Consider the following 22,210-nt stretch of genomic DNA (forward strand, 5'->3'; position numbering starts at 1 on the left):
ATTCTAGTTTTAACAAACATCAAATAAAACAAGCTTATTTCCACATACACTGTAGAACAAGAAAGGATTTCATATGAAACTGAAAAATCTCTATTATGTGGAGCTTGCTTTAAAAAAAAAAAAAGATACTATAAATTCGTGTAATCCTCAAAGCTGTCCCGATTGTGATTCCTTCTGATCTTCCACCTGTTTTCTTTTTTGGAGTGGTGAGGGCCAGGAGAAACCCTATTGCTAGCCTCTTTCTTCCTCCCACCTTTCGCATCCCCTGCCCCCGAAAAAAAATACAAAACATTTTTAAAGCAAAAATTAAATTCCCACATTGGCCTTGTCCAAAAATGTATGTCTCATTCTGCATTCCGAGTCCATTACTTCTGTCTGAGGAGGTGGGTATCAAGGAGCATCATCATCAGCACTCTAGAATCATGGATGGTCATTTCATTGATTAGAGTTCTCAAGTCTTTCAATCATATATATATGTGTATATATATGTATATAACATATATACATATATATACATATATTTTTTTTTGCGGGGGGGGGAAGAGGGGGAGAGCAATGAATTTAAGTGACTTGCCCAGGGTCACAGAGCTAACAAGTTTCAAGTGTCTGAGGCTGGACTTGAACTCAGGTCCTCCTGACTCCAGGGCTAGTGTTCTATCTACCGCTCCACCTAGCTGCCCCTCAACCATATTTTTCCTTACGTTGTTATCATATAAATTGTTCTGGTTCTGTTCATTTCACTCTGCATCAGTTCATACAAGGCTTCCCAGGCTCTTATGAAACTGTCCCTTTCATCATTTCACATTGAGCATTCCCCAATTGACGTGCACCTCCTTAGGTTCCAGTTATGTGTCACAATTCTATTTCCCCTCTTTTACTCATACATAACACGTGCAAGAATAACTCCCCATCAATCAACCAACATGGCGCTAAGAATATAAAGACAGCTTCCCCCCGCCAAAAACAAACAAAAAACCCAAAGAGAAAGTCTTTGTCTCCAAAAAACGTGTATCCTATCAGGGGAGACAAAAATGTACATATATTACTTATATCCAAAGTATGCTAATACCGACAAGAATGGTACAGAATGCATTTCTCTACTAGACCATTTGATAGGTTGGGGATAATGGTCTCTGGCACTGCTGGATTCTCTCCCCGCCTAGAGCTCTTTCTTTCTGTAAATTCTGTCCCCAGAGAACGAAAATGGAAATAGACCCGACAGGGGCGCTCCAGCTCGATACGCTCAAAGAGCGCTGAGGAAGGCAGAGTGTAACCGTGACACTAGTTCACTCTTGTACTGATACTTCCAACCACATTTAGAAGCTCCACAGAATCAGCCCGGACGGCAGCGCAGTCGCAGTCTAGGAAAGCACATCTTCCTCCTGGCATCGCCCAATCGGAAGGGCCCGAATGCGGCAGCGCGAGGCTTCATGGGGATTGTAGGTCTGGCTCTCCAATTCTCTCTGGGCCATTTCGGAAGAAAAACTACAATTCCCGGCACGCCCTTTGGTTTGGCCGGGGCGGAGAAAAGAGAGGAGGTGGGGACAGGGGGTGGGGACGGGGGAGGAGCCCTGGACTCTTCCCTGATCCCCTCCCCCACGTGGTGGGGAGCGAGTGTGTCTCTGCTGGGTGTCCGGGTGCAGAGCTCGGCTCCCGAGTCGAGATGCCGAAGGCAAAGTCGGTGACCAGCGGCCGGCGCCAGGAGCGGCGGGAGCAGAAGAGTGCTGGCGGTAAGGGGTGGCAAGGAGGGGAAGGACGGGACCGACGGAGGTACTGCGGCCCGACCCTCGTTTCGTCCCTGCCCAGGCCCGGGACTCCCACCGCGGAGCTGCCGGGGTTTGTGCTAACCGTGGGGGCCCCGAGGAATGGCGAAGGGGGTGTGCGCATGCTGGGACGCGTGCCCGGGAGGCCTGCCGGACTTTCCCCGGCTCTGGGCTCGGTGCCCCGCGAGGGAGCGGCGCGGCGTGGGGTGGCGTGGCTGGACAGCCTGCCCAGCCTGGCAGGCCCCGGGGCTGCCCAGCTGTCAGCTGGGAGGGGTGTAAACCTCCCGCTCGTTCAGCTTCCTGCATTTTCTGCGCCGTTTCTAATGCCCTGCCAGGGAGTCCTGGGTCAGTTTCAGCCAGCAAGTCTGCAAACGTTTCTTAAGCACTTGCTCTGTGCCCGGCACTGCCCGGGTCTCTGGGCGTGCATACAAAGGAGACTGACGGCTCTGCGGGGGTCTTTAAAAAGATTACAGTTTTGAGGAGGGGTTAGGGATTACGGGATGTCTGCAGGGTAAGAAGTTTGGGAGCCTTGTAGAGAGGGAAGAGCAGGGAATAAGCCATGAGACTGAGCCTACCGTGTTCCAGCCCATATTATCTCATTTGATTCTTACAGCACCACCCTGGGAGGGAGGTGCTGTTATTATCTTCATTTTGTTAATGAGGAAAATGAGGCAGGCAGAGGTGAAGTGAGTTGCCAAGGGTCACACAGCTAGTAAGAGTCTGAGTCTGGGTTTGAACTCAGGTCTTCCTGACTCCAGGCCCAGCACTCGATTCACTGCGCCACCTACCTGCCTCTAATCAATGGATTTGGAGTTGGGGGACATGAGTTCAGAGCTCATCCTCTTCTGTTTTCCTATTTCTGTGAAATAGAGAAGGGAGTTAGAGGTAACCGTGCTTATGGTGGCATGCAAAAATCAAGGGATTTGGAGTTTGAGGATATGGATTTGGATCCCTCCTCTACCACTTAGTATCTCTAAATTACTTAACCTCTCTGGACCTCCGTTTCCTTATTTGTAAAATGAGGGGGTTGGACTAGATAACTTCTTAGGACCCTTCCAGCACAAGAGCTATGATTTTATATATGCAAAGTAAGAACGGAGACCCCATATATGAGAGGCAACATGACGTATACAAGTACGCACTAGAATTGGACGTAGAGAATTTGGGCTTTGCTTGCTGTTTGTTATCTGTCATTTCATTTTTTTTTTTGTTGGACCTCAATTTTTTCATCTGTAAAATGATAGGGCTGGACTGAGGTAAGGTTCCTTCCGGTTCCAAATCTTGTGATTTCATAATTCTTTCTAATCACATTCTCATATGGTGTTAGAGCTGAAAGATAAATCTTGTAGATCATTTAATTCAACACCTTCTTTTAATTTTTTTAAAAAAAGTGACATATATGGGATGGCTCTCTTGGAGGGGGAGGGGAAGGAATATTGGTCACACATATAATTTTCTGTTTCTGTTTATTTCAATTTTCCTCATTTTATGTGTCTTCCCATTCCTTTTAGAATTCTTCATATTACTTGTTTCTTATGGAGCAGTATTATTTCTTTATATTCACTTTTTTTCAGCCATTCTCCAAAAGACAAGTAGAATTGGTCATCTTTCCTCAAGAAGGGTCACTTCTAAATATTTCCCATGTCATTTAGCTTTTTGGAAACAGCTTATTCTATCCCTTTCACTTCTAACTTAGGCCACTGTTTATTAATAACAAACATAAACAAAATCCTAGTGGCAACCATTAATAAGATTATACAGAGTATAGGAACCTCACAAAAACTCTTCAGGGTCTTTCTGACTGTTTTTCAAGTCATAATGCTTATTTTCCTACATTTGGGATGATGTAGATTTCATCCTGTACTAAAGATCACACTTTTGTTCAACCATTCCTCAATCAGTGCAACCCTTTCGTTTTATAAGTGATGTAGTAGCATGATTTGCTGTATAACAGATTTGGTTTGTGGTTTCCTATAGGTGTCATGTTTAATACTGGACTTGGACAGCATATTTTGAAAAATCCTCTCATTGTTAATAGCATCATTGATAAGGTTTGTATAAATTGGGTTTTGTTGAAGACTGAAAAGAAAGTCAAAGCTTTTTTCTTTAGAATGTGTCTTCTTTTAAAAAAAATTGGGTACAGTGCATTATGTTTCATATATTGTCTTCAATTAAACAAATACGTTAAAACGCCTGCTGTGTGCTAGGCACTGGAGATACCAAGGTAAAATAAATGGAATAATCCTTGCTATCAAGAAGCTGACATTCTAATGGGGACAACACATACACAGATAAGTAAATGTAAGATTGTTTGAAGAAGGGGATGGCATGAACAACTGGGGAGAATTAGGAAAAGCTTTTTTGGTATCTGAGCTGACTTCTGAAGGAAGAGGACGATTTTGAGATGTAGTAGAACAGAGGAAGTACACTCAGGTGTGGGGTATTTGTGTAGCTACACAGAACCAGGAGATGGAATGTTGAGTTTGGGCAAAATTTGGTGACTTATTTTGTTGGAATGTAGAGTTCATGGAAGGGAGTGAGTAATTTGTGAGACTGTTGGAAGGTAGGTTGAACCAGATCATGGAGGGCTTTAAGTATCTGGATAAGGAGCTGTGGTTTATCTTGGAGAAAACTGAGAGCCACTGAAGATTTTTGAGGAGAGTGATAAAGTTAAACTTTTGCTTTAGGAAGGTTCTTTTAGCAGCTGTGTATAAGGTAGATTGTAGAGGGGGGAAAGATGAGGGTTGATAAAGTCCCAAATTCAGGAGTGGCCGTGCAAATAGAGGATAGAAAATTATGTAAGGGATGTTGTGGAGGTAGAATGGACAAGATTTGGCCATGGGTTGGGTTGGGGGAGGGGTGAAATCAAAGGAGGAGAATGAGGCAAGGGTGATTCTAAGATTGTAACCTGAGTGACTGGCATGGTGGTATTGCCCTTAATAGAAAGAAATAGGAAAGTGTGGAGGGTGGTAGAGGTAGGGTAATGAATTCTCTTTTGAAAATATTGAGTTTAAATGCTTGTGGGCTGGCCAGGTGAAAAAGTTCAGTGGATAGTTGGCTATGTGGGACCAGATTTCAGGAGATTAATGGTCCACTCATAACAACAACATGAAAGAAAATTACATTTTATTTGTTACCTGCTTTCTTTCACTTGTTTGTGCTGGTTCTCCTTAAAGGGAGAGCATTTTAGACACAGGAGACAGCCAGAGAAAATGCTTGGAGTTGAGAGATGTGGGCGTCTTATTCATGGAACAGCCAGGAGGTCAGTGTCATTGGACTGAAGAGTATGTGATAAGGGGTAAGGTGTAAGAAGACTGGAAAGATAGGAGGTGGCTAGATTATGAAGGGCTTTGAATGCCAAACAACATTTTGCATGTTCCTAGAGGTAGTAGAAAGTCCCTATAGTTTATTGAGTAGTGAGATGACATGATCAGACCTGTGTTTTAGGAAAATCACTTTAATGGCTGAATGGAAGATGGATTAGAATGGGGAGAGAATTGAGGCAGGTACTTCTACCACAGGCTATTGTAGTTATAGAGATGTGAGATGATGAGGGTCTATCATAGAGCAGTGGCATTGTCAGAGGAGAGAAGGGGGTTATTCCAGAGACGTTGCAAAGGTGAAATCTAAGGCAGCAGCTTGGATAGGAGGGTAAGAGATAGTGAAGAATCCAGGATGACTCCTAGGCTGTGAGCCTAAGGGACTGGGAGGATGGTGTTGTCCTATACATTAATAAAGAAAGAAGGAGGGGGGTGGGGTTTAGAGGAAAACATAATGAATTCTGGTTTTGGACATAATGAGTTTGGAAACGAGATATCCAGTTCAAGATTTCTGACAGGCAGTTGGAGAAGCAAGATTGGAGATCAACAGAGAGATTGGGGCAGGAAAGGTAGATTTGAGAGTCATCAGCATAGAAATAGTAATTAAATCCATGGGAGATGATGAGATCACCAAGTGAAGAAGTATAGACGGCGAAGAAAAAAGAGCCCAGGACAGAACCCTGTGAGACACCTACATATAGAGGGCATGACCTGATCTGGAATAAGATCCAGAAAGGAGACAGAGAAGGAGTGGTCAGATGGGAGAAAAACCAGGAGAGAACGGTGTCCTAAGAACCTAGAGATGAGAGTATTGCAGAGGAGAGAGTCATCATCACTGTCAAAAGCTGCAGAGAGGTCAAGGAAAAAGAGGATGGAGAAGAGTCCAGTGGATTTGGCAGCTAAGCAATCATTTATAACCTTGGAGAGAGCAGTTATAAGATCTGAAACTAGATTGTGAGGGGTTAAGAAGAACATGAAAGGAGAGAAAATGGAGACATCTATTGTAGATGGCCTTTTCAAGGAGTTTAGCTACAAAGGGAAGAAGAGATATAGGACAGTAGTTACCTAGGATGGAAGGATTAAGTGAGTTTTTTTTTTCCCCCAGGATAGGGGAGACATGGACATGTTTGTAGGCAGTAGGAAATGAGCCAACAGAGAGGGAAAGATTGAAAATAAGTGAAAGAATGAGGATGAAAGAAGGAGCAATCTGTTGGAGGAGAGAGAATGGAATGGGATCACTCAGACAAGTAGAATTGGTCATCTGAATGCTCCTAATACTTCCCATATCATTTACCTTCACTTCTAATTTGGGCCAGTATTTGGTAATAACAAATTGTAAACAAAATTCTAGTGGCAACCATTAATAAGATTATATAGAGTATGGCAACCTCACAAAGACTCTTCAGAGTCTTTCCAGCTGTTTATCAAGTAATAATCTTTATTTTCCTTTATTTGGAATGATGTGGATTTCATCCTGCACTTATGTAACCATGGCTTCTCAAAAACTGTTGTCTTCATATATTTTTACCAACCTGGAAAGGCTTCATGTTTGGGTCTGGTTGCATATGGTTCTTGTTGTACAAGGGCCAGCCTAGCTAAGTTTGGAGAGTCTTATTACTAAGTTGGCTGCATTTGATAAATATTTCTGGCCAAAGCAACTCATAGATCATCTATTAAGTTGTAGAGGGTTTGTGATCTGTGTTGGTGGAAGGAGTGATTTCACATCATCACAATCACAGGTCTTTGAAATAGGAAGTGGATTTTATGTCAATTTATGATTGAGCCCACTGGCAATGCCAGGGTGTGTTCAATGTTAAGCTTTGATAACCAAGCTAAAATTCCCTTAACTAGAATGTGGTTATGAAGTCACTTGATAATTCAGCTTTGTGCAGGTTAGCACAAGCATGATGTCGTATGATAACATTTATATCTATATCTGAAATAAAGTCCTAAGATTTTTGTGTTTGTTTTTAGGCTGCCTTACGACCAACAGATGTGGTCCTAGAAGTTGGTCCTGGAACTGGAAACATGACTGTGAAACTACTAGAAAAAGCTAAAAAGGTCTGTTTTGGAATTTAAACATTTAAATTTAAATTTTAAACATTTATTTAACCTTTTACCTTTAAATTAAAACATTTTGGTATTAAAAAAAGACTATTTCAGCAAACTGAATCATATTTTTCAGCTTTGTTTGATATATGTTGACTTGTAATATTTTATCTAATGGTGCTTTTCTGTTAACTATCTTTACCTTGAAAAGATCATCCCAAGGTCTTAGTTCTGAAAATAGGCAAGTATAATATACTTGTGTGTTATTGGTGTAAATTGCTTTGTAAACCTTCTGGTGCTATATCAATATTAGTTATTAGTGTTGTCTCTGTCAAGAATATTAACAGGACAGAAATGTTGTAATGGTGTAATGTCAATGAGTACCAATACTTATTCACACTGTTCTGAGCCAGATTGACCAGTGTAGTGTTTTTGTGATGTTTTTGGTGGAATTTTGTAAGAAAATGAACTGCATCTCTATTTTTGTAACTTTTTAAATTTCTTTTTTTAAAAATTCCTTTTTAAAAGTTTGAGTTCCAAATTCTTTCCCTCCCTGCAGCCCCTCCCCCACCCACTGAGATGGCAAGCAGTATGATACCCGTCATACATGTTAAGTCATGTAAAACATTTCCATATTAAACATATTGCAGGGGAGGGGAAGCAAGAAAAATAAAGAATGTAGAAAAAAAACACTCAATTCTGCAACTCAGAGTTCATCAGTTCTCCCTCTGAATATGGATGGCATTTTTCAACAGGAGTCCTTTGGAACTGTGAATTGCTCAGAGTAGCTAAGTCTTTCACAGTTGATCATTGTTACAATATTGCTATTACTGTGTGTATTTACCTGGTTCTGCTTATTTCGCTTTGCATCAATTCATATGTGTTCCTAGGTTTTTCTAAAACCATCTTTCTCATTATTTCTTTCTGTGCAATATTATTCTTTCATAATCACGTACCACAACTTGTTCAGCCATTCTCATTTGATGGACATCTCAATTTCCAATTCTTTGCCACCACATAGGTAAATTAGTATTTTTGTGTGTATAAATCCTTTTCCTTTCTCTTTGATCTCTTTGCCATATAGACCTAGTAGTGGTATTTCTAGGTCTAAGGGTATACACAGTTGTATAGCACTTTGGACATAGTTCCAAATTATTCTTCAAAATGATTGATGTTCAGGGGCAGCTAGGTGGCACAGTGGATAAAGCTCTGGCCTTGGAGTCAGGAGGACCTGAGTTCAAATCCGGCCTCAAACACTTGACACTTACTAGCTATGTGACCTTGGGCAAGTCACTTAACCCCAATTGCCTCACCAAAAAAAATAAATAAATAAAATAAAATGATTGGTGTTCATAACTCCACCAAGAGTTCAGTGTCCCTATTTTTTCACATATCCTCCAGAATTTATAATTTTCGTTTTCTGACATGTTAGCCAGTCTGATGGGTGTGAGCCAGTACCTCAGACTTGTTTTAATTTTAATTTTTCTAATCATTAGTGATTTAGAGCATTTTTTCATAGTTTTGATTTCTTGTTTTGAAAACTGCCTGTGTAAAATCTTTGTTTTTAAAGATACTTTTAAGGTACTTTGGTGGGGGAATGGTTAGTGGAGGACAATGTATATGAATCGAAAAGTGTTTTAGAGAGCATGTTTGAGGATTTTTACTGTTGAAATGATGAATGCCAATGACCAATCCATGTTTACCTAAATATATTTTCTTATCACTTCCCTGTTTACTCCAGGTAGTTGCCTGTGAACTTGACCCAAGGCTAGTAGCTGAACTTCATAAAAGAGTTCAGGGAACGTGAGTATAAATAATAGAATTAGTAGTTTTGTCTTCCAAAGTCATGTTGGTGTGATTGAAAAAAATTTTTTTCCTCCAATTGGCAGGCCCCAGGCAAGCAAACTTCAAGTAATGGTTGGTGATGTGTTGAAAACCGACTTGCCATTCTTTGATGCATGTGTAGCAAATTTGCCTTATCAGGTATGTTCAGTGTGGTTACAGACAAATCATAATTAAGGATCGTTTTGTGAGTATTTCCCAGAATCACATCATCATTCTCTTTTGCAGATCTCTTCCCCATTTGTCTTCAAGCTGTTGCTGCATAGACCTTTTTTTAGGTATGTGAGAAAACTGAGTTTTTAGAGTATTTCAGAAAGACTGGTTGCTTCTATTTGATTTATTTTCAATGTATGCCTCCCTAAAATGTCAGATAAATGTTGTTGAAATCAGAGAGAAAGTAGATAAATATCCTTCTTTTGTTTTCCATACTTTCCATTCCATTCCTACTACCTTAGCTCAAGACTCCATTTCCTCATACCTGTTGTAGTAACCTTGTAACCGTTTTTCCCTGTAATCTAGCTTAAATAAGGTGGCCAAACTAATTATGTAAAGCACAGACTGGAGAAAACTGTTCTTCAGTTCAGAATATTTCTAGGTCTTTCCATTGTCTCTTGGTAGTATATAAGCTCCTCAAGAGGAGGGGTTTATTGCTTTTTTTGTGTGTCTGTGTCTCTAGCGTCTTACATTGCACTTCTCACATAGTAGGCATCATTGGCCTTCGCAGTGTGGAGCAAAAGTTACCTTTTCATTCTTCTTTAACATTGGTTCCTCATACATACCCTACATTTTAGCCAAATTGGGTTAACTCTAAGGATCCAATTCAGATGCCAACTCTTCTATAAAGCTTTCCCTTTTCTGAATACCCACTCTTCCTGAGCTGGAGAAATTTCACTAAGAAATTTAATAGGTAAACCAAATTTTGTTCCCATTACATTATGCAAATTTACATTTTAAAAAACCTGCCTGATTTTTGAGGTATGTGTATGTTTTTCTACAGTCTTAAATGTCATTCTTTTAACAAAATTCAGGAATGAGAGTCTTTTTCTTCTTGATTGGCCATTGTAACGGAGAAGCATCATGGATAGATTGAGGAAGACCTGGGATTCAGTGCCTCCTCTGACATTAGCTGAAACCTTGGGCAATCCACTTAATCTCAGTTTCCTCTGTAAAGTGAGAGGACTGGGTTAGAATGACTTCTTTGGACCCTTTCTGCTCTAAACCTGCCCTACTATGAACTTTTCCAATTGGGCTCAGATAGTAGATATTTTAGAAGCCCTCATTCCTTTTTAAAACTGAGTCTTAATTTTATTTAGAAGCTGTTTCTGTTTTCCTAGTTAAGGGTTGATCGTATGTATTTAAACAGAAATGTGTCAGTAGTCACTCATTCCTGTAACCAAAAATAACAGACAGTAGTTTTACTTTTAATGGGAATTATTATAGGTCTTTTTACTTCCTTTCCCACCTTAGAGGGTAGGAAGGTTGTTCTTGCCTTTAAATTCACTTCAGAATGCCTCTCATCATCCCAGTTGGGCCCTGTCAGGCATTTAGCAAAATCAAAGATTGTCTGGGCTTTTTTTTTTTCTTTTTTAAAAAATAATTTTTTGGGTGTCTTATTTTTACATCACTTATATTTCCCAGTGTATGTCTTACCTTTCCTCCTCACCGAGCATCATTTCTTACAAAGAATAAAAAAGAGAAAAAAAAAGCAAAACTCACCCTACTTATGTGCCAGGCACTGTGCAAAGTGCTTTTTACAAATACTCGCTTGATCTTCACAACAATCCTGTGAAGTAGGTGCTGTTATGATCTTGTTATACAGTTGAGGAAACTGAGGTGAACAGTGATTAAGTAACTTGCCCAGGGTCACACAGCTAGTCAATGTCTGAGGCTGAATTTGAACTTATGTTCCAGTTTCCATTTGTTATAGAAAGACTATCACTTTCTTAGAGCATAGTAATATTCCTTTTTATTCATATGCTATAATTTGTATAGTCATTCTGCATTCACTGGGCATCTACTTAATTTCTAGTTTTGTTTTGTTTTTTTCAAAATGTGTTACTTTAAAAAATGCTGTTATAAATTGGTGTATATGGGTATTTTTTATCATGGGACTCATTAGGGTTTAAGCTTAGCAGTGGGGTCTCTTGGTAAAAGGGCGTGGATATTTTAGTCATTTTCTTAGCATAATTCCAATTGTTTTCAAACTTGGACTGCTGACTTAATAGTTTGTTAACCTGTCTGTCTTTCTACAGCCTCTACAGCCCCTCCAGCATTGACTCTTATTCTCTTTTGTCATATTTACTAATTTGCTGACTGTGAGAAGAAACCTCAGAATTCTTTTGATTTGCATTTTTCTTATTATTAGTGATTTGGAATATTCGTTTATATGGTTAATAGTTTCCAGTTCTTTTGAGGACAGTTGGTATTCCTTGGCCACTTTGTGTGAATGGCTTTTGGTCTTTCTGTTAGTTGCCTCTATATTTGGAATCTCATCCTTATCTTTAATTTCTTCCCATCTACTGGCTCCTTCTCCACTGCTTACAAACAGAGCTATGTGTCCCCCATCACTGAAAAATCCTCACTTGATCAAACCATCCCTGCTAGTTATAGTTATCATCCCATGTGTGTCCCGCTTACTACTTGAGCTCCTCCAGAAAGCTGTCTAACCTAAGTGACTCCACTTCTTCTCCTCTCACTCCCTTCTTAGCCCTTAGCAATCTAGTTCCTGCCCTCTTAATTCAGCTAAAACTCTTGACTCCTCAGCTGCCAAACCCAGTGGCCTTTTCTTAATCCTTATCCTTCTAGCCTTCTCTGCAGCATTTGGCAGATCAATCATCTCTTCCTGTGCACTCTCTCCTCTTTAGGTTTTTATGACACTGCTCCCTCCTGGTTCTTCTCCTCCCAATATGATCTTTGCTGAATCTTCATCCCTGTCATACCTTCCAATTGTGGGTATCCTCCCAGGCCTTACCCTGACTCTGTTCCCTTCTCCCTCTATTCCAAGGGTTCTTAACTTGGCATTCATGAACTTTTAAAAAATATATTTTGATAACTGTATTTCAATATAATTGGTTTCCTTTGCAATCCTATTTTTATTATTTTGTGCATTAAAAAACACATTATTTCGAGAGGATGTTAATGGCTTTGCCAGACTGCCAAAGGGGTCAATGAAAAAATGTTAAGAACTCCAGCTTTATACTACTTTGCTTGGTAATCTCATTAGTTTCCTTGGGTTGAATTATCATCTTTATGCAGATGATTCCCAGATTTGTAGATCCAGCATTAGTTTTTCTCCTGCATTCCAGTCCTGAATCTCCAGATGCCTTTTAGAGATCTGGAACAGGATGTCCTGTAAGCATCTAAAAAACTCTGTCCTAAACAGAACTCAAGATTTACCTCCGGGATCAAATATATTTTGTTTGGCATTTAAAACTGTTTATGACCTGGCCTCTTCTTATCTTACCTTTCCATTCTCACTACAGGCAACTAGGTGATACAGTAGAGAAAGTGCCAAGTTTGGAGTTAGGAAGACCTAAAAATAAATCCATTCTCAGACACTTAATAGCTAAGTCATTTAACCTGTCTGCCTTAGTTTCCTCATCTGAAAAATGGAGATAAAAGCACCTACCTTGCAAAGTTTTGAGCATCTGATGAAATAGTATTTGTTTGAACTTCAAAGTTTCTACACAGCTTCGGTCTTTTCATCAGGAATGCTTGGAAGTCTTCTATTTCATTAAAGTTCCATTTTTCCCCATGTAAAATTATACTCAGTTTTTCCAGGGTAAATTATTCTTGGCTATAAGTCTATATAACCTTGCCTTCTGGAATATAGTATTCCAAGCTTTCTGTTCAGTGATAGTGTTGGCTGCTAAATTATGTGTGATCATGACTGATTACTCCATATTTGAATTCTTTTTTTCTTACTGCTTTCAGTATTTTTTTCTTTGCCTAGAAGCTCTGGATTTTGGCTGTGATGTTCCTGGGAGTTTTCATTTTGGGGTTTCTTTTAGGAGGTGTCTGTGGATTCTATTTCTACTTTGCCCTCAGATTCTAAGAGATCTGGGCAGTTGTTTTTTTTTTTGTTGTTGTTGTTAAGATTTCTTGAAATATATTTAGATTCTTTTTTTGGTCACATTTTTCAGGTAGTCTAATGATTCTTAATTTTTTTTCTCCTCAATCTGTTTTCTAGGTCAGTTGTTTTGGCTATAAATTAACTTAAATTTTCTCCATTTTTTCAGTCTTTTAGCTTAAACAATTTTCTTGTTATCTCATGAAGTCATTGACTTCCATTTGGTCCATTCCAGTTTCCAGGAAATTTGTTGCTTTGGCAAGGTTTTGTACCCCTTGGGCCAAATTCTTAATTCCCTTTCCAATTTTATAATTTCTTTTCCATTTGTTTTTTTTTTCCTCAAGCACTCTCATTTCATTTATTAAAAAAAATTTTAAACTCTCTTTAACTCTTGCTTCGTATCTTCAGGAATTCTAATTGGGTTTGTGCCTAGATTGTTTTTCTCTAAGGCTTTGCGTGCAGATTATTTGGAGTCATTCTCTTCTTCTAGGTTTGTATCTTGAACTTCCCTGCCACCATAGTAGCTCTTTATTGGTGGGATTTTTCTTTTGTTTGCTTGTTTTTTCTGACTTCAGACTTGATGTTAGGGTCAGGCTCTGTGTACTTCTGGAGGGAAGTGTGGGCTGGTCCTATTGTTTTCTTGGAATATTGTGTTATGTTATTCCAGGATCTGAGGAACAGGCTGGGGACCTGCAAGCTTTCAGTGCCCCCACAGTGGTCTGATGCAGGTCAGAGTCTGGTTATTGCCCCTGCTGGTTGAGCTCAGCTAGTCCCTGACCTGGGTTTGGGTCTGAGCAAGAGTAGAATGCTACTGGACTTATCCCTTATCGGCCACCTTTATTAGAATAAAGCCAAGTTTTATTAGTTCAGAATTTAGGCTCTTTGATCTAGAATTTTTGCCTCATTTATTCTTCTGCAGTCTGGGCTAAACGATGGAGCTAAGACCCCCCCCCTTTCATCCTGAGGGTCTGAGCCATACTGCTGCCTGTTTCTTCTGAATTTCTTTTTTTCTTAGTGCAAGGCCCAGGGCCTCCCTTCCTTCGAATACCACTCCTGGCAGAGGTCTCCTTCTCAGTGTACTCTTTATCTGTGGCCCAAAACTGGGTAGTGGATGACAAAGTTGCCAGTTGGCACCTGTCCTCATTGAGGTGCCCTGGAATGGGTCTGGTGGTATCTCAAGATGGGTCTGGGACCTCCTCTTGCCCTGGTGCACAGCCTTTTCCTGCCTGCTGGAGTGCTTCACTCCTTAACCTCATCCTCGGAATCTGCAGACCTCTCTGTCTCCCTATGCTGATTGAGGCTTGACAAATTACTCATTGTAACTCTCCTTGGATTTACCCATCAGGATTTGTCTGGTGCATTTTCTAGATTTATTTGGAAGAGTTTTGTGGAGGAGGGCAAGGCCGGTCTGATTCCTGCTACTCTGCTGTTTTGGCTTAGCCCCATAAACAGCATGTCATCTTCTGCCTTTAGACTTCAGCATGTGTCTGGAATGGACCTCCTTACCTCTTGCCTCTAAGGATTCCTTCCTCACTTTAAAGCGTAGGTGTCAAATTCTCCATAAGGCCTTTCCTGATTTCTATGCTGACCCTTTCTTTTTGGTCTTTGACTCTCTAGTGCCTAGCACAGTACCTTGTATATAATAAATGAACATTTTATTGAATGCTATTTTTATGGTTATCTATTCTTGATTAAAAGTGGGCATTTTCCTCCTTCTCATTCTATTTTCTTCTCAGGTGTGCTATACTTATGTTCCAGAGGGAATTTGCTCTCCGTTTGGTTGCAAAACCAGGAGACAAACTATACTGCAGACTTTCCATTAATACCCAGTTACTAGCACGAGTGGATCATCTGATGAAAGTAAGTGAAATTTAACCTGTGGAGCAAATCAGTTTGATCCCTTCATCCCGCATTGAGTTTCTGAGAATAGTGATTTTGGTCACTAAATCGCAGAAATAAGATAAATAAAATTAAGCCTGACACTTATTTTGTGATGAACAGGTTGGGAAGAATAATTTCAGACCTCCACCAAAAGTTGAGTCAAGTGTGGTAAGGATAGAACCTAAGAACCCACCACCACCTATCAATTTCCAGGTAAGGTGAAAACAAAGCCAGGCCACTAGGCTGCACAAGAGTGTAGGTAGGGCCGTCATTCAGAAGAAGGAAATTGTAAGCAGGGGCCAGCCTGGTGTGTGCCACAAGTGCTCACAAGGAAATTCGGATGATTTGTACAAGCTGCATTGTTAAAGCTTTTCATTGGAACCATGTTATTTTTGAAGATTATTTACTTATGATCCATTTTGGTGTTCAACCTTTTGTTGTTATACATTTGCACTTCAATCATTATTAGTGAGGGAACTTAAACAGGTTTTTTCATGGAGAGAGTGACGCAAACTAAAGAATTTTTAGTGTGTAAGAACAATATCATCAATCTGTTTCAGGAATGGGATGGTCTTGTGAGGATAACATTTGTGAGGAAAAACAAGACTCTGTCTGCAGCATTTAAGTAAGTGCCCTCTCCTGTTTCTGATTATGGGGTATAGACAGCTGCTTTACAGTATACTGGTCCAGAGACTGTTAAGCTTTTTTAATCACTGTGTAATTATGGGCGATGGGCAGTGGATTAATGAAAAGGGACTTAGTTTGGGAGTCAGAAGACTTGGTTCTTGGCCTAGCTCTACTGCTTCTTGGAACTCTCCACCTCAGCCACAGCTCTGCATCATACAGTGCCTAACATAGCACCACCATGTTTCTGTAGTAGGCCTCATGTTTTAGCTTGAATTGAAGTAGTAAGCTTGAGGAGGTTAGTGGGGTTGTATTTGTCCAAAATAGGAATACTTTCAAAAGCTTGGTTTCATTTATTATTTTTCTTTTTTAATGAAAAATTTTTAATTAACATAAATATTTTTCTCTCCCATCTCTTCCATTGGGAGGAAAAAAAAAGAAAACCCTTTTAACAGACATAGTGAAGCAAAACAAATTCCCACATTGATTGTGCCCCCCAAAATAAAATTTATATATGTATATATAATTATTACATATGATATAATTATAATCTCTACATATACATATGTATTGTGTGTATGTGTGTATTTCTAAATTGTAAGTACATCCCTTTATGTCAGCAGGTGTAGGTAGCGTGTTTTTCTACTGGTTCTCGGGAATTATGGTTGGTCATTGCATCAGTCAGTGTTCTTAAGTCTTTCAGTTGTTTGTTTTCACAGTATTGTTATTGTACAAATTGTTCTTCTGGTTCTGCTGAACTTTTCCTTCCTCAGTTCATACAAATCCACCAGGTTTCACCAAAACCACAAAACAAGGGTGCTTTTAAGCCTTGTTTCCTTTTTGTTTCCTTTAGTCTCTTTGTTATCATGGAGGCAGCTGCCATGTAATGCAAAGATCAGTGGATTTGGAGTTAGGAAGCCTGGGCTTGAATCATAACTCTTGTCACACAGCTAGTAAGTGGCAGTCACAATTTCTTTGAGGCTCAGTTTCATCACCTATAAGATGGGGTTAATTTCACTAGCTACCTCATTAGGATGTTGTGAGGAACAGATCAAATAATAGATGTGGAAGTGTGGCAGTGTGGGGTAGTAGAAAGAACACAGGATTTGGTCTTAAAAAACCTAGGTACAAATTCTAGCTCTGCCACTTAGTGACCTTGGGCAAGTCACTGCTTTTCACTGAATCTCTGTAAAATTAGGGTGTTAGATTAAATGATCTCCAAGATGCCTTCCAACTCTCAGCCCTTTGATCAATTTGTGAATATTTTGTAAAATATAAAGTGCTATAAAAATGATAGTCATTATTATGTGTGAAGGTTATAATTATAGCAATCTAAAATGCAACTGTTTCATTCATTTAAACATGAAACACTTTAAAAATTCTATAGAAGCATAACATCCACCTTTCACTAAACATAAATACATAGAAAGGAATCTACTGAAACTCAAACTTGGCAATTCTGTTAATATCATTTTGCATCGCCATAGGTCGAGTGCAGTGCAACAGCTTTTGGAAAAAAATTACCGAATTCACTGTTCAGTCCATAATATTGTAAGTAGGAAATGTTCTTTAGTGGTCATGCACCATCCTCTTCTATGATGCACCTCTGTCTTCAGGCAAATTCTGTATCTCATGTGTTTATCATCACCTGCTGTAAACATTTTAATTCTGGTTCTGGTAGATTGACGCAACTGTAACTACATAATAACTTAATGTTTAGTTGTGAGCCATCACTGTTGCATTTTCCTTGTCTTTTTCATCTGCTGATTACAGTATACCTCTAAGTGGCTCCAAAATCCAACTCCACATGAACATTCAGAAGTTTGAGGTTAGAACTCTGCTTGTAAACGTAATGAGGTTGTACAGAGATAGCATGTTAAACAAGCTTGTATTTTTAAAAAATTCCTTTAGGATTCATTGTTTAATATAAAATTATACTTTAAAAGTGTAGCAATGTTTTCATCTAGGATTATAAGTTATTTCCATTTTAAGGATAAGAATGTTAGAGCAATAAAAATGATCTTATTCAAAAGTGTAATTGGGTCTCTCAGTATGGGGGAAGGTCGCCCAATTAGAACCATAGAATAGAAAATGTGATTTGGAAGAGACCTCACTAGCCCTCTAATACAACCTATACTCAAAGATTCATTGTATCTGTACAATTAACCTCTTTTCCATATTATCACAAATAAACTAAAATTATTTTGTGACTTGCATGAACCCCCAAAAAAGAGTCAAAGTAGCTGCATTGCAAGATATTGTGTTCATTTATTCTGCATCCTGTGTTGATAGGCAATACCAGAAGATTTCAGCATTGCAGATAAAATACAGAAAATCCTAATGGATACAGGTTTTAGTGACAAACGGGCCCGTTCCATGGACATAGATGACTTCATTAGGTAATTACATTTTAATTTTTCTAAATGACTTAGACACATTTACATTTCTGTACTCTTGACACCTTCAGATGCTGTATTTAAAGGCGATTGGAGGAGAGCAACATGGGACTACCTGGAAAACCTGTTGCATAGGACTTGTGTTGCATGAAATAGTATTTGGTATAGTAGATGGAGGCTGGCTAGCCCCAACACATAAGATTTTATTGAAGAACCAGTAATGAGGAACAGTCAGAGCCAGTAGATAACCTTTGGGTTATGGGGGAATTTTAACTTACTTTCATTCATAGTCTTTTCAGTATTCCTCTAGGAGCCTGTCTGCTTCATAAACTTATCAGTTGAAGGAGTGCTAAAGTAGCAGCTATGTATTTGCAACATTTCCTTACCTGAGGTATAGGAATCTGATCCCAGAGAAGAGACCCTTGTGTCTTTTCTTTCCATCCTGGTGCTAGCCACTGCTTAGGAAACCAGGCATGAAACAGGGGCAGTCCCTGTGGTGTCTAGATAACAGCTGATCACTGTGGTGGCTCACTTAGTCACTTGAGGCCAGCTCACAAAAACCAGAGTGAGGCACAGGTGAGCTAATTATTTCTGTAATTCTGACCGAAATAACTTTTACCCGAATCAGCCATATCATTTTTATGAATGGCCAAATGTGTTCAGGGAGAATTTTGCCCTTAAGCAAACGAGTAATTGTCTTAATTCTCTGCTTGACTTAGGTTTGTTGATAGATACAAATGGTTTGATAGTTATAATGTCAGATGGTACATTAAGTTTTTTGATTTGAGTGATAATGTGGAATTAGATGTTAATCCTAGAAACTACCTAACAAGGTACAATTCCATCTTTTAGCAAAGAGTCCTCATTTCATTCTCCACACAGGAAGTAAAAAAAGACTGGACGCTATGGGTAACTAGAGACCCACGTTCTATGCACCCTAATAAGAGCTGGCATTTACATAGCACTTTCAAGGTTTACAAAGCACTAGATGTTCCAGTTGTATTTTCATAACAATCCTATGAGTTAAGTACTACAGGTATTATCCCTATGGAACAGATGAAGTAGGCTTACAGGGATGAAGTGCCTTGCTCATGTCTAGAAAGTGGCAAATGCAAGTTAAACCCAAGGCTCTCCTAACTCCAATTGTGGTTCTCTTTCCATCATGCCATACTTCTTTTTACAGTTGCCAAGAACAACTTCCTATTTATTTTTTCTAGCCACCTGGAGGTACAGTATGAAAATGGAGGCTTTACATAGCTGTCTGCTTGTTGTCTCCCCCATTAGACTGGGAGCCTTTCAATGGCAAAGACTGTCACCTCTCTTCTTATCCCCAGCACTCAGCATAGTGCCTGGCATGTAGTAGGCACTTCATAAATGTTTGCTGACTGACCTCAGGGAACTTAGTCTTTATTTTCTAATTCCACCTAAGCTTTATGAGAAGGGCAGCTAGGTGGTACAGTGGATAGAGCACTGGGCCTGGAGTCAGGAAGACCTGAGTTCAAATCTGGCCTTAGATCCTTATTAGCTGTGAGACCTTAGGCAAGTCACTTAACCCTGTTTGCCTCAGTTTCCTCATCTGTAAAATGAGCTAGAGAAGGAAATGGCAAAACCATTCCAGTATCTTTACCACGAAAATCTCAAATGAGGTCACGAAGAGATGGGTGTGATTGAACAACAAGCCCTTGTGAAACGATGGGAAATTCCTAGTTTTTCTTTTGTGTCTGTATAGAAGAACTTTTTTCCTCTACCTAATTCCATTGAGAGGAACAAAAATTTCCTTTACATGGAATGGCCCTCTAGATTACATCGGTTTCTTGTCCTCAGAGGCATCACGGTACAATGTAGAGCAATAGAATTGCAGTTATATTGGAATTTTAATCCTGGTTCTACCTGGGTGACTGTGGGCACAGAAGTCATAGAACCTCTGCAGGCCTGTTTCCTCACCTGTAAAATAGAGAGGTTGATGTGGCCTCTGATAACTCCTTTTAGCTCTGAATTTGTGATACTGTAGTATCTGTTGATGTGTTTAAATTGTTTATATGGACCAAGATGAAAGAGCTCTCTCATCTAAACACAAAATCTAAACCTGAGTAGACCAAACTCAGTGATAAGAATGAATGGCAACCTAATGTTTTCCAGTCAGTCACAGTTGTATATAGAGAGCAGTTATTTTGTGACCTTTTTTTGGTTGTTTTTTCCATGCTGACGTGATTTTATCTGGGAATTAAGTCCTGGTGTGGGGAATTCCTTCCTCCATGCAGATCAGCAATTCACTTGTAACTTCTAAAGTCTTAATTAACTGGGGCACTGAAAATTTGTGACTTGCCCATGGCCATGAAGCTAGCAAATTTAAGTCAAAAGGGAGTATTTGACCCTGGGTCTTCTCAAATGTATTTATGTATCAAATCTATTACAATGGATTGTCATGGTTTTTTTTTATTGTACTATAATGTTTAAAAATCAAAAAATTGTTTAAACCAAGTGGGCTGTTAGAAGCTTAGACTTGTTCTCCCCTACACAAAATTTTAAGCAGTACAGGCCTTGTTTTGGTTATTGTTTGCCTACTTTTTCATGTTCACCTTTTTTCCAGATTGCTACATGGATTCAATGCAGAAGGCATCCATTTTTCTTAGGCAGAATAAAAAGAGGATACTCCAAACTTAACAAGAAACTGTAATTTTACTTTCTTGAACTACTGATAATGAAGAAGGTGGACCTCTATTTTTTACAAGGATAACCACACCAAATACCCTGCAGGTTTTATAACTAAAACTCACCCTCTCATCATGAAGTAACTTTTTGGTTTTTTTTTTTTAAAGGGCAAATTTATTCTGTACTTTGTAAGTGTTCAGACTATGTAACTTTGGGCATGGGGTGGCCAAGTCATTGACCCTCCAGATCAAATACAGTTCTTTCCAAAAGTTAATAGCCGCAATACACGCACAAACTTGACACACAAACCTTTTCACTTCTACCTGTTCATCTTCTGAAACTAACATCTTATTTACTGTGATAATTCTATTCTTAGGGGACTTTTCTTTTGCTTATTGGGATAGATGAGAGGTATGTCTTTTAAATAAAAAATAAGCTTTTTTATTATTCTCTTTACCTAGTCTTCTTCCATTTATCTAATGATCATCTCCCTCATTCTGTTGTCATGAACTTTTCTTTTTCATTTATTCATTTGTGTCCATCTGATCCTTCTTACTTCCTTGAGCTTAGTTCCCTTTTCCATTGCAGTGGGTAAAGTGGTAAAGTGGTATATTGAGAGAAATATGGAACCTGGGATTGATTCTCGGTTTATCTCTGATAATGCAGTAGCTATGTGACTTCAGGCAAGACACTTCACCTCTGGACCTCAAATTTCCTCATTTGTCCAATGAGGGAGTTAAGATTAGCTGATTTATAAACTTCTTTCCAGTTGTGAAATTCGGTGACCAACCAGGAAGTCTCAATGGTAGGATTATCAGTCACCTCACAAAAATTATACCCTCCAGTGATAAATTGATGTATTTTATATACATATAAATAACATGAAGAAAATAAAACTCTACAAATTTTTACTTGGCTTTTTTTTTTAATATTCATGGAAAAGCACTGTAAAAATACTTTAGAAGACACCTAAGAAAAACTTAACTACTTCAGTTCAGAGGATTAGAACTGAACCTGTGATTTCATTAGTATAGGAAACTCCTGGATGAGGAAAGTCCCTTGTAGTTTTATAAGACTTACAGCAGCTAGGACTATTAATTTAGTAATGCAAAACTGCTGTAGTGGGTCATTGTGACAGCACAGAAAATTGCTAAACCTAAAATTTACACTTTTTCATTATCTTTTTGTATATCTAACTTTATGGAATCCTGGATTGTTTTTTCTGCTTTACATGAAGTGTATGGAAGTTGGTCCCTTCTAATTGTCTTGAATAGTCAACATTTATGGTACCCAGATACTGTCTGATAAAGCTAATGTTAGCAATATCCATAACTTTATAGTGTTTTTCTGAATTATAAATTACATGAAAATAAGGATCTTTTATAAGTCTGTTCTCAGAATCTTAATGTTCATATGGGTAGTAGTAGATCTATACTTAGACAACAGAGCCATATGTCTAGTTTTTAAACTTATTTTAAATGTGTCAAGAGAACCATCCTTTAGAATCATAGTGAATTCTTGTAAATGTTCTATGAATTCGCATTTGCTTCAAACAAGATTCCCCAGTTAGGCAATCTAACATATTATCACTGTTAACCCAAGAGTAGACAGATC

At 39.0% G+C, this 22,210-nt stretch overlaps 1 protein-coding gene across 2 annotated transcripts; it reads left to right on the forward strand.

Annotated features, from left to right (window-relative positions):
* Positions 1-1,596: 1,596 nt before the first annotated feature.
* Positions 1,597-21,507, forward strand: DIMT1 (DIM1 dimethyladenosine transferase 1 homolog). 2 transcript variants are annotated; one of them, XM_027863461.1, is made up of 12 exons: positions 1,597-1,730; positions 3,741-3,814; positions 7,058-7,144; positions 8,874-8,935; positions 9,022-9,115; positions 9,203-9,252; positions 14,780-14,903; positions 15,045-15,137; positions 15,485-15,549; positions 17,036-17,099; positions 17,841-17,947; positions 20,535-21,507. In XM_027863461.1, exons 1-12 carry the CDS (start codon positions 1,664-1,666, stop codon positions 20,575-20,577), a joined length of 930 nt encoding a protein of 309 aa, XP_027719262.1. In that variant the 5' UTR covers positions 1,597-1,663; the 3' UTR covers positions 20,578-21,507. The 2 variants fall into 2 exon arrangements, with proteins under 2 accessions (XP_027719262.1, XP_027719263.1); XM_027863462.1 differs by lacking the exon at positions 3,741-3,814 and having other exon boundaries at positions 1,643-1,730.
* The last annotated feature ends 703 nt before the right edge of the window (positions 21,508-22,210 follow it).

Source organism: Vombatus ursinus, unplaced genomic scaffold (genome assembly GCF_900497805.2).
Source record: "Vombatus ursinus unplaced genomic scaffold, bare-nosed wombat genome assembly UNPS02014772.1, whole genome shotgun sequence".
Lineage (NCBI taxonomy): Eukaryota > Metazoa > Chordata > Mammalia > Diprotodontia > Vombatidae > Vombatus > Vombatus ursinus.